At 34.2% G+C, this 12,039-nt stretch overlaps 2 protein-coding genes across 5 annotated transcripts; both read left to right on the forward strand.

The window, feature by feature from the left end:
* The first annotated feature begins 1,909 nt into the window (after window positions 1-1,909).
* LOC127076700 (probable ribonuclease P/MRP protein subunit POP5) lies at window positions 1,910-4,193 on the forward strand. Of its 4 annotated transcripts, XM_051018443.1 has the most exons (5): window positions 1,926-2,411; window positions 2,536-2,720; window positions 2,821-2,958; window positions 3,132-3,306; window positions 3,815-4,193. In XM_051018443.1, exons 2-4 carry the CDS (start codon window positions 2,546-2,548, stop codon window positions 3,278-3,280), a joined length of 462 nt encoding a protein of 153 aa, XP_050874400.1. In that variant the 5' UTR covers window positions 1,926-2,411; window positions 2,536-2,545; the 3' UTR covers window positions 3,281-3,306; window positions 3,815-4,193. The 4 variants fall into 4 exon arrangements, with proteins under 4 accessions (XP_050874402.1, XP_050874401.1, XP_050874399.1 ...); XM_051018445.1 differs by having other exon boundaries at window positions 1,910-2,720; window positions 3,132-3,302; XM_051018442.1 differs by having other exon boundaries at window positions 1,924-2,720.
* Window positions 4,192-5,917, forward strand: LOC127138194 (patellin-5; the record flags this gene model as incomplete). The annotated part of the gene is made up of 4 exons (XM_051064585.1): window positions 4,192-4,560; window positions 4,671-4,795; window positions 5,326-5,467; window positions 5,619-5,917. Coding segments are annotated over 4 exons (666 nt in total), but the record flags the coding sequence as incomplete, so codon positions are not given.
* Between the last annotated feature and the right edge of the window lie 6,122 nt (window positions 5,918-12,039).

Here is a 12,039-nt window from a genome sequence, read left to right on the forward strand (position 1 = left end):
AGTTCAGGAGAGGTTCTGAAGATCCATTTTCAGAATAAGATAATAGGATGCGGAATCAGAGATATATCTCCGAAATTAGCACACTAGATTTTTAATGGTCCACATTTGCCTACAACTTCTATAAATCAAAGTGCTCTAGTTTTTCATTTCACACAAACTAAAAATGTCTATAATGTCACAAATATCAATCAACTGGTATGCCGCAAATGTCTCATTCTCCAGTGCGACTCCTGGACGAAAGTTTAAGCTCAACGAGTACACATCTCTTACATATATTAAATACAAAATCCATTATCTCCTACCTTACAAAGACAATCGAAAAATTATGAAAACCGAGTACCGTTCACCATCGATTGACAACATAGGGAAGGTTGAGTTCACCAACTTTGAGCTCAAGAGAATGCAAATTTAAGGACTATGTGAAATACATTTTTCCGTTTCGAAACGAAAGTCCCGCTCGAGTTGGAAGCGACAATTTCAAAATCGATCGAAGATATTGTGAAGATGTTGAAGTGTTCATCTGGATATTAAATTGTAATGTTGCATTTTATGTTAAAATCATCTGTGTAATGTCAATTTTATGTTATGAATGTTAATTTTATTTTGTCAAATTAAATATTTTTGTTGTCTGGCTCTGCTGCTAATGTGTAAACGCTCTGAAAATGTATCTACGGAAATATATCGAAGATACATCTTCGGAATTAAAAAAATCAAACTTACATGGCGTCACTTAGAATGATCCATGTTCAGTGTATATCAAATGCGTCCGGAAATGCATCATCGAAAACTTGAGAGCATTTTCGTATTTTCACGTGGTGCTTAAGAAACATATAAGATGCAATAAAAAATTCAATAATTTAAATAACTTGAATATTGGATACACGTGTGGGCCGAAGAGATAAACTGATTTGGGCCTTAATCACATAAACTTATTTTTTATTTTGTATTAAATAATTTTAAATATATTTAAAAAAAGCTTTAATAAAATTAACTAATTTATTATGTAAAAAATATTAAAATTTAATTTATTCTAAAAAACACAATAAATAATAATTTTTTATTTTTTTTATTTTTAATATAATAAATGTAATATTATTAAAAATATTGATTAATATTTTTTTTATTCTTTATTCCGATGATACTTCATTAAAAATAAATAATTTATCCTAATTATTATAAAAAATTAAAAAAAAACTGAATTTATTTAAAAGGACTAAAATGTTAAAAAATATGTCAATAAGGAACCAAAATGCATTTAAGTTATATCATTATTTAAATGTTGAGAAATATGAAATTATCATATTTCATAAAGAGCAAATCTAAAAAAACTAATATCAACTGTTAACAAAATAATACCATTATTAACTTTTTATAATTGGTGTAATTTAATGTTTTGTTATTGTGTTTTAACTTTTAACCCTCAGATGAGATCGACTAATTTGTCAGACACGAGTAAGACATAATTTGATAAACAATTGTTCTAACAATAAATTCCAAAACTTCATAATTAATAACCATTTAAACCAAAGCATTTGGTTGTAATGATGTGATCTTATAGTACTCTCATACCACTTAAACTCCAACTCAATCGTGTTGTCCATTATTGCACATGTTCATTCTTCACAATACAACTGTCAAATTCATATTAAAAAACATTGACCACATTAAAAAATAAGTATATAGTTCATTCTTTGTTCCTTTTCTCTTTTATATATGCAATGCCAAACTGTCTGTGGACACAATTATTTATTTTGTACGAAATATCCACTTTGGTCTTTTTCATTTTCTTAAATTCCAATGCAAATGTAGCTAGAATCTAAACTTGGACAACAAGTATCAATATAGTACCAACTCAAGAATCTTACTCAAGTGATACAATGCTTCTATGTAGGGCTGGACAAAAAACCGTGACCCAGCCCAAACCGCAATAAACCGAAAAAAATTAAGATTTTGGGCGGGTTTAGTTGGGCCGACGGTTTAGCGGGTCAAAAATTTGGGTTGGTTTGGTTTGGTATGGGCGGGTCCGGGTTAGGAAATGTGAACCGCAGGAACCCTAACCCGCCCACTAGTAATAACAAAACGTTTCATATTAGGTTTCTAAAAGTTGCTGTGCATTTTCCTTCTTTCATTTTCATTACCATCCAAATCCCTAACAAGTCACCGCCGCTGCCGGATACACACCTTCATCCATCCCCTCAACCCACACCACCACCAACCTTCAAAACTACCCACCACCACCATATTCAAATTGTTTTATTACTCACAACCAGTCAATAATCCTAAAGAGACACGATTCTCATTCACTCATCTTGTTCAAGATTTACTTTTTCTTTCTTGTTGTTTCGAAGAATAGTGTATTCTTATTGTTTTGGAGTTTTCTAAATTAGAGTTTTCTCTATTTATCCGTTCTTGTAAGTTTTGTTTGCATCCTTCTAATTATTTTCTTATTTTGCATCGGTTAGGTTTAGTTTGTATTCTCGGTTTTTCAGATTTGATTTTATTGTGATAGTTTGAAACTTTGTTTTTGGGTTCTAGAAAAAGAGCGATGGTGTTCAAAAACAGGTACATGGTGATGGAAGTTTTTATGAATCCTAATAGAGAACAAGCATCGGGTGATTCTATTATAATTACTCAGTTTAATATCTCTAATGCTATAAAAGATAGCATCATGGTGAATTTTGGGGAGTGTGGTTTGGCGGCATCACTAGGATCATTTCAGGGTGAGTAACAAACCTGTTGCTGATAATTCTTGTTCTAATGTCATCGAGTTAAATTCTAATTTTTGTATTTGATAGTTTTCACTTTTGGATCTGTGTGCAGTTAAGTATGTGAATCCAATCACTAATGTGTGCATTATTAGAGCTTCAAGAGAGGAGCATGAAAAAGTATGGGCTTCTATTACTATGGTTAGAAGTATTGGAAATTTTCCAGTGGTGTTTAATTTACTTGATTTATCTGGTAAGAACAAATACTACATGATGGACTGTGTTTTGTAACATTTAGATACAGATTGCATTGCTTTTCTTTATTTTTCAATTAACAAGAATTCATGATGCATCACGCTATCATGTTCTGCATATTAGTTTGATTCAGGAACGTATAAATCTAATGAAATTGTAACTTTGGTTCAGGAAATTTACAGGCTTCTAAAACCGCCGCATTGAAGTGCGAAAAAGCAAAATTTGAACAGTACAAACTTATGGTTGGTGATCGATTGTCAGCTGACGATACTCATCGTATGAATAATCATCTTGCAAAGATTGAACTTTTGGAGCACTGAATACTTGGCCATCATCAAGGGCGTCAGTAAGCTTTCTCAGTTTCACATGATTCGTCTGTATTCAGTCACAAATTGCTGCATTAAACATCATGTGATTCGTGAAGTTTAAATCTCAAATTATAATCATAACATTAATTTTATCTATGCTAGTTCTGTACTCTCTCACAGAAGATAAATGCATTGTGGTTTTACTAGCATACAGTATAGTTACAGCTTTAACCATGAGTGAAGAGGCTTGTGAAATGTGGAAATTTGCACCCTTGTATGGTTTTAAAATTGCAAATCTATTGTAGTTCATTTTTTTACTTTTGAGTGTGCAGGTAGTTTCTTTTGGTCTTCACTTCAATTTTCTAGAATTCTAGGAAGTGATACAACGTATTTTTAGCATTTATACTCATTTCAAATAGTGTTTGTTATTCTTATATGTCACTCATCAAATGAAACTTTTCTTTTTCTCTTACTGCTGAGAGTATCAGAGTTACTTCAGAAAACTTAAAAGTTAACACTCATAAAACACGGCTTTTGCTTACGCAGAGGAAAAGGGGCTAACTAACCTGGAGCTGCATACCCAAAGGTGCCTGCAAATGTGGTCCAGCTGCTTGAATCAGGCTTTAGAAACTTGGCTGTTCCAAAATCTGAAAGTTGAGCTTCATAGGATGAATCCAAAAGAACATTCTTGCTTGATATGTCACGATGAACTATCGGAGGTATGCAGTCGTGATGCATATAGGACAAAGCATTAGCCACGCCTCGAACAACATTCACCCTCTTTTCCCAATCAAATGCAGTGGCTTTTGTGTCATTGTTTAGCATTTGAGTCAAAGTTCCACCTTCCAAGAACTTATAAACCAAAAATGAGAATCTTGAATGTTGACAATATCCGTAGAGCTTTATGATGTTACGATGCCTGATTTCTGTCAAAGCTTGAATTTCATTTTCGAAGCCTTGGAACTGATTGGGACAAAGTTGTTTTCACCAATGGTTATGACAAAGAAGGTCATCCGGTTTACTACAATGTTTTTGGCGAGTTTGAGAACAAGGAATTGTATCAAAAAAGTTTCTCTGACGACGAGAAGAGAAACAAGTTTATCCGTTGGAGGATTCAGTCATTGGAGAAAAGTGTTAGAAAACTCGACTTTGCTCCATCTGGAATCGCTACTATTGTTCAAATTAATGATCTTAAAAATTCTCCTGGATTTGTTAAGAAGGAGCTTAGACAAGCTACTAATCAGGCACTTCAATTGCTTCAGGATAACTACCCCGAATTTGTTGCCAAACAGGTTATTAACAGTTATCTTGATTTTTTTAAATATGTTGGAGTTTTTCATGTTTAGTGACTAATATCGTTGCTTAATTTGGTGCCTTTTTTTGTTTGTTTCTGTTTGTGTAGATTTTTATCAATGTTCCTTGGTGGTACCTTGCCTTTTCTAGGATGATTAGTCCTTTCCTGACACAGAGGACCAAGAGCAAATTTGTATTTGCTGGCTCCTCCAAATCTTCTGATACCCTTTTCAAGTAAGTCTTTCCTTCTCCTTTTTTTAGTGTTTCATCGTAAATATGAGTCATGTTTTTTAGCCCATAAGAAGAAAGTTATTGGTTTTATTATCACCCTATAAGGTTATAAATCTGGCTATAAAGTAGTTTTTTGCTGCCATGCTTGATATTGTGAAAACTATGTCAAATACCACTTATTCCAACCAACAAGGTTTTAAATTGCCTACAAAGTAGTTTTACGTTGCTATTCTTGATATTGTGAAAAATTGATGTCAAACACCACTCATGCCAAGGAGTTAAGTCATAATTCAATCCCTGGTGGTATTGCTAGAGTTTGATCAAATACAGTTGGTGTAGCCTCAACTATAGTTGCGTTATGGTTGCAGAGACCTAGAAAACCTCGACTTTGTAGTTCAGATTCCAGTCCTAGATGCGGCTGCAGTTATAGTTGCTGATAAATTTTGGATCCTTTGGGAACATACCTTATTAATATATCATTATTGATGTTGTTATTTAGTAAGCTCTTATTGATAAATATTTGACTGGAACAGATATATAGCTCCTGAGCAAGTGCCAGTTCAATATGGAGGACTTAGCAGAGAAGGCGAACAGGAATTCACCACGGCTGACCCTGCTACAGAGGTTATTATCAAACCAGCAACAAAACATGCTGTTGAGTTCCCAATTTCTGAGGTGAGAATAAAAACTTGTTTGATAATCAATCTTATCATAGTTTTAAATTGCGGTTACGCTTACACTGTGAACCTTTAAATTGTATAATATTAAGGCCTTTTGAATCTGATGATTTTGTGTTCTTTTGGAATTGTATGGTGCTGTTATGCAGATGTGGATCTCAGATTTTGGGGTATATTAGTATTAATTATAGTTCTCCAACACTTGTTAAGGATGGAAAAGTTAGCTATAAAGAGTAAAGTAGCAATGCTAAGGTAATGGGAAGCAAATAGGATTAAAGGATTGAGCATTGCATTTGAAACTGCTCTTTACTGCAAACAAGTTCTTTAGCTTGTTCTTTTTGTTTAACTTATATTTATATGTATTTTTTTAGATTGAAGAAAAAGAGTCTCCATTGGTTCTATATTGATGAGTAATTCAATTGTAAATTAATTAATTCCCATTAATTTTTTTTTTTGCTTTTGATTTGTATTAGCCAATTAATATTATTAGTTATTGTATAATTTAATATTTATAAATTGTATAGTATTTAATATTCAGCATGTGGGTACAATTAAAAATAATTGACATAAATTGTGTTATTGAATTTGAAAATTTTATAATGTAAAATCTGTACCGAAGTTTTATGAAAAAGTTAGAAATTTTAAATGGATCTTTAAATATTTTTAGTCCAATAACCCGAGGAACCCGTCCGTTTTAACCCGCAATCCGTCTGGACCCAACCCGGCTAAATCAATGTTAAAATTGGGCGGAAATGGGCCACACTAATGTATCTGCGGGTTGGACTGGGTGTTGATTTTGGGCCCGAACCCGCCCAACCCGGCCGTTGTCCAGCCCTACTTCTATGTATGATTGCTTTTATCGAATCCAAAGGTTCTCTTTGTTAAACCCTTTCTATATTTTCTAAAAAATAAATAAAAATAAAATAACAACACACCAACATGTAAATAACAACACGCTTATCCAAAGGTTCTCTTTGTTAAACCCTTTCTATATTTTCTAAAAAATAAATAAAAATAAAATAACAACACACCAACATGTAAATAACAACACGCTTAATTGATAGTTATATAGGGATATCAGATACAGATGCGCGAACTTAAACATGCGACATCTCATTTATTTATTTTTAATAAGATAAATTTCAGTCATAAAACTATTTAATAAAAAAGTCGGTTTACCATAGAGATATTAAATTTTCCTTAAAGTTATTTACATGGTCTATCAAAACTAACTTGTCCATAAAGTTAGGAGGATTTTAACTCTCACTATTTTTTTCTTTCAATTATTTAAGCTTAGCAAAGACCAATAATATAAAATATCAACTCAAGAGCTATTAAAATTTTTATATGTTATTTCATTTAGGTTTATGGAGGTTTGACCTTAAGTTCCTATCTTTTTACCTTAATTTTGGATGTATTTGAGGAATATATTCAAGAGTTAGAACTGAGATGCATGTTTTTTTTTAGATAATATAATTCTTCTTGGAGAGCCGAATAGGGATTTAAATGAGAGGTTGGAAACTTCGAGACGATCTTTAGAAATATATAGTTTTCGCATAAGCAAAAGTAAGACGAAGACGAAGTATATGAAATCTAAGTTCAACAAAAGAATAAGCGTTTCTAATCTAGATGTGAAAGTTAGAAACCATATTATCTCTAAAATCACACGGTTTAAATATTTCGGGTCCGTAATACAAAATAATGGGAAAATAGAAGGGGATGTAAACCATCACATTCAAGTTGCATGGTTGAAATGGAGAAAGACATCAAATATTTTATGTGACGCAAAAGTACCGCTCAAGTTGAAAGAAAATTTTTATAGGACTGTAAAAGACCTGCGATTTTGTACGAGACCAAATGTTGAGCGGTTAAGAATCAACACGAGAATAAATTAAGTGTAGAAGAGATGATGATGTTGCAGTAGATGTGTGATAAGAATCGACATGATAAAATTAGAAATGAAATATTAGAGATAGTGTCTAGGTAGTATCTATATATAGTGGAGAGAATAGTGAAGAGAATAGACTATATAGAAAGAAGTTATTAAGAAAAAATTTGAGATTAATATTTTGAATAGAAGGATGTGTAAGAACAAAAATTGTTCTACAACAGATTCCTTGATTTTGATGATAACAAAGGATGAAACCAAAAATGGCACCCTAACGAAAAGTTTCTAAGTGTGCAGGGTTCTAAAGAAAGAAGGAAGAGATCTGATGATGTCATCAGATACAGAACCAGATCATATACAAATTATCAGAAGATAAGAAGCATCTGAAGTAGAAACGCGTTCAAGAAAGTCTAACTCTGAGCAAAACAGCAAAGTATCAGAAGCATCTGAACAAGAAGTAAGCTCTAGAAGTTCTGACTCTGATCAACGCTATCTCTAAACTCCAGAACTTATCAGCGCTATCTGAAGAATCCATCAGAACTCAAAAGAGATCAACATCAGAAGCAAGACTCCAAGACTCTCAGATACACGAAGACTCTGATCATAAAATTGCTAATTATGAAAGAGTAACGTTAAAGTCAAGTAAAGATTTGCAAATGGATTTCCTAATACAAAAAGAGACGTTAATCTCCAATTTCAATAAAGAAGATACTATATGTGGTAAGTAGTCATTTCAAGGAGAGAAAGTTATCCTACAGAAGCTATTTATGTTATGGCGTAAATTCATCTTATTACTCATCAGTTTCAACTACTACCTCACTGATCTATATAAAGGACTGCAAATCAACATTCAACATAGAACACATACAAGGAAAAATTATACTGAAACATCAACGCTCAAGAAAACACTCGTGCTCTCTAAATCTTCACGAAGTTGTTGCTTATAACGTGAATCACTTTGTTCTTACTATTGTAATATTTGCTTTCTTAGAAGCACTTTAGATTACATAATTTTTTTATCTATTGTTTGTTTATTTCCTCAAGTGACTCTGTGTAGTCTGTATACTTGAGAGGACTAAGAGATCTTTCTCTTAGACGTTGTTTGTAATCTTTCAAGATTAGTGGATTAAGTCCTTGTTGAAGGCGAAATCACCTTGGCCGGGTGGACTGGAGTAGCTTTGTGTTATAAGCGAATCAGTATAAAATCATTGTGTGGTTTTCATTTTGAAAAAGCGCTTATTTTCTAAACAATTCAAACCCCCCTTTCTTGTTTTTTCTCACCTTCAATTGGTATCAGAGCTCCGGCTCTGTTATTGATTTTCTAATCAAACACTTAACAGTGTAGAGAGATCCAGTACGAGAAAAACTATGGCCCACTCAAATGAAAAAGATAGTTACAATGCTAAGCCTCCTGTTTTTGATGGAGAAAAGTTTGACTACTGGAAAGATAGAATTGAAAGTTTCTTTCTGGGTTATGATGCTGAACTCTGGGACATTGTCACAGATGGATACAAACCTCCTGTCACAGAGGATGGAGCTGAAGTTCCCAGAAGTAAGATGTCAGATGATCAGAAACGGGTTTTCAAGAATCATCACAAGGCCAGAACCATACTCCTAAATGCTATATCTTACAACGAGTATGAAAAGATCACCAACAGAGAAACAGCCAAAGACATACTTGACTCTCTGAGGATGACTCATGAAGGAAACTCTCAAGTCAAAGAGACAAAGGCTCTGGCGCTTATCCAGAAATATGAAGCCTTCAAAATGGAGGATGATGAAGCCATAGAGGCAATGTTCTCTAGATTCCAAACTCTGATTGCAGGTCTCAAGGTTCTTAACAAAGGATACACAACTGCAGACCATGTCAAAAAGATAGTCAGAAGTCTGCCAAAGAAATGGAGACCTATGGTTACTGCTCTGAAGCTGTCAAAGGATCTGAACAATATTAGCCTTGAAGAACTTGTTAGTTCTCTCAGAAGCCATGAGATAGAACTAGAGGAAGATGAGCCTCAGAAAAGGAACAAGTCTGTAGTGTTAAAGTCCAGACCTGAAAGACGCAAACTTGACAAAACCAAAGCTCTCCAGGCAGAAACTGAAGATGCTGACAACTCTGAACCAGAAGACTCTGATGATGAAGAAGAATTGTCCCTACTAACCAGAAGAGTTAAGCAACTCTGGAAAAAGAGGAACAACAACTTCAGAAGACCAAGACCCAGAGGGGATCGATCAGAATCAACTTCAAAAAGGTAAATCTAACAAAGATATTACCTGTTATGAATGTAAAGATACAGGTCATTACAGGAATGAATGCCCCAAGCTAAAGAAAGACAACCCTAGAAAAGAAAGCTTCAAGAAAAATACCTTCAGGACAAAGAAAGGACTGATGGCTACCTGGGATGATAGTGAATCTGGATCATCAGAATCTGACTCTGATGAACAGGCCAATGTGGCACTTATGGCTACCACATCCAGGAGTAGCTCAGATGAAGAATCTGAAGAGGTATTTTCTGAACTCTCTCGATCTGATCTAGAATCTTGTTTGTCAGAAACTCTTAGCTCATATCAGAAATTAAAACAAAAGTTTAAAAACATTAAAGGCTGTCTTAAAGCAAAATTTGAAGATTGTGACAAGCTTGAGATGACAATTCTAGCACAAGAAGATACAATCAGATTGTTAACATTAGAAAGAGATGGAGCAAAAAGAAAAAGCTTAGAATTAGAAGAAGTGTTATCTCAAACTCCACAAACTTCAAATGCAATAATTTATAAATACGAAGAAGCCTTTCAAGAATTTCTGAAAAATGGAATAGGTAGGAGTATTATGGCATCCATGATTTATGGAGTCAGTCAGAACAATAAAAAGGGAATTGGGTATGATCCTAAGGAAGTTAAAACTTCTTCTAGTAACCAACTTAAATCTCCATTTTCATATCACTATACACACACACAAGAACAAAAATTTGAAAATGCCAGAAAACCCAAAGTTATGAGAAACTCTGGGAAGACTAATCAAAGAGGACCCAAGAGATTCTGGGTACCAAAAGATAAGATTGTGTATGTTGCAGATATCCTATGCAGCAAAGTTCAGACACCAGTCATGGTACCTGGACTCTGGATGCTCGCGACACATGACGGGAAGAAAGTCTATGTTCCAAAGCCTGGAACTTAGAGATGCTGGATTCGTAGGTTTCGGAGGAGATCAGAAAGGAAGGATCAGAGGCTCCGGAACTATTGGTAATGGTACTCTTCCCTCTATATCTGATGTTCTTTACGTAGAAGCATTAATGCATAACTTGTTATCCATAAGTCAATTAAGTGATAACGGTTATGATGTGATCTTTAATCAAAAAACATGTAAAGCCATTAATCAGAACGATGGCTCTGTCCTTTTCACAGGCAAGAGGAAAAACAACATCTATAAAATTAATCTTTCTGATTTAAAAGAACAAAATGTTAAATGTCTGATGTCTGTTCATAAAGAGCAATGGATGTGGCATAGACGCTTGGGCCACATTAGCATGAGGAAACTCTCTCAGCTAACTAAACTCGAGTTAGTCAGAGGCCTACCTAAACTGAAGTTTTCTTCAGATGCTCTGTGTGAAGCATGTCAGAAAGGAAAATTTTCAAAAACTTCCTTTAAAAAGAAAAATGTTGTTTCTACCTCTAAGCCTCTGGAACTTCTTCACATTGACTTATTTGGTCCTGTGAAAACAGCATCAGTTAATGGAAAGAAGTATGGACTAGTCATTGTTGATGATTACAGTCGCTGGACATGGGTAAAATTCCTAAAGCACAAGAGTGAGTCTCACTCTGTATTCACTAGTTTATGCTCCAAAGTGCAAAAAGAATTTGATGCTAAAATTGTTAGAGTCAGAAGTGATCATGGTGGAGAATTTGAAAACAAAGATTTTGAAGAATTATTTGACTCTAATGGAATATCCCATGATTTCTCTTGCCCTAGAACTCCACAACAAAATGGAGTTGTAGAGAGGAAGAATAGGACACTCCAAGAGATGGCTAGAACCATGATCAATGAAACTAATGTGGCAAAGCATTTTTGGGCAGAAGCTGTAAATACAGCGTGTTACATTCAGAATAGAATCTCTATAAGACCCATTCTGGAAAAGACTCCCTATGAACTGTGTAAAGGAAGAAAACCAAACATTTCATATTTTCATCCTTTTGGATGTTCTTGCTTTACTTTAAACACTAAAGAACATCTGAACAAGTTTGATTCCAAAGCACAGAAAGGTATTATGTTAGGATACTCAGAACGCTCTAAAGGCTACAGAGTATACAACACAGACACCAAAATTGTGGAAGAATCAATTCATGTCAGATTTGATGATAAGCGTGACCCTGAAAAGTCAAAGCTAGTTGAAGATTTTGCAGATTTAGAAATCACCCTTGCAGGTTCTGATAAAGCTCCAGAAGCAACTGTCACTCAGAACTCTGAAGAAATTAAAACCCCAGAAATCCCAAAGAAAGTTAAAAGTCGTATCAACGTATCTGAAGATTTGATTCTGGGAAACAAGGACGAACCTGTCAGAACCAGATCTACCTTCAGAACCTCTGAAGATACTCCTCTGGGACTAGTGTCTCTGATTGAGCCTATGTCCTGTGATGAAGCACTTCAAGATAACGACTGGGTTTCAGCCATGCAAGAAGAACTAGATCAA

Source organism: Lathyrus oleraceus, chromosome 4 (assembly GCF_024323335.1).
Source record: "Lathyrus oleraceus cultivar Zhongwan6 chromosome 4, CAAS_Psat_ZW6_1.0, whole genome shotgun sequence".
Classification (NCBI taxonomy): Eukaryota; Viridiplantae; Streptophyta; class Magnoliopsida; order Fabales; family Fabaceae; genus Lathyrus; species Lathyrus oleraceus.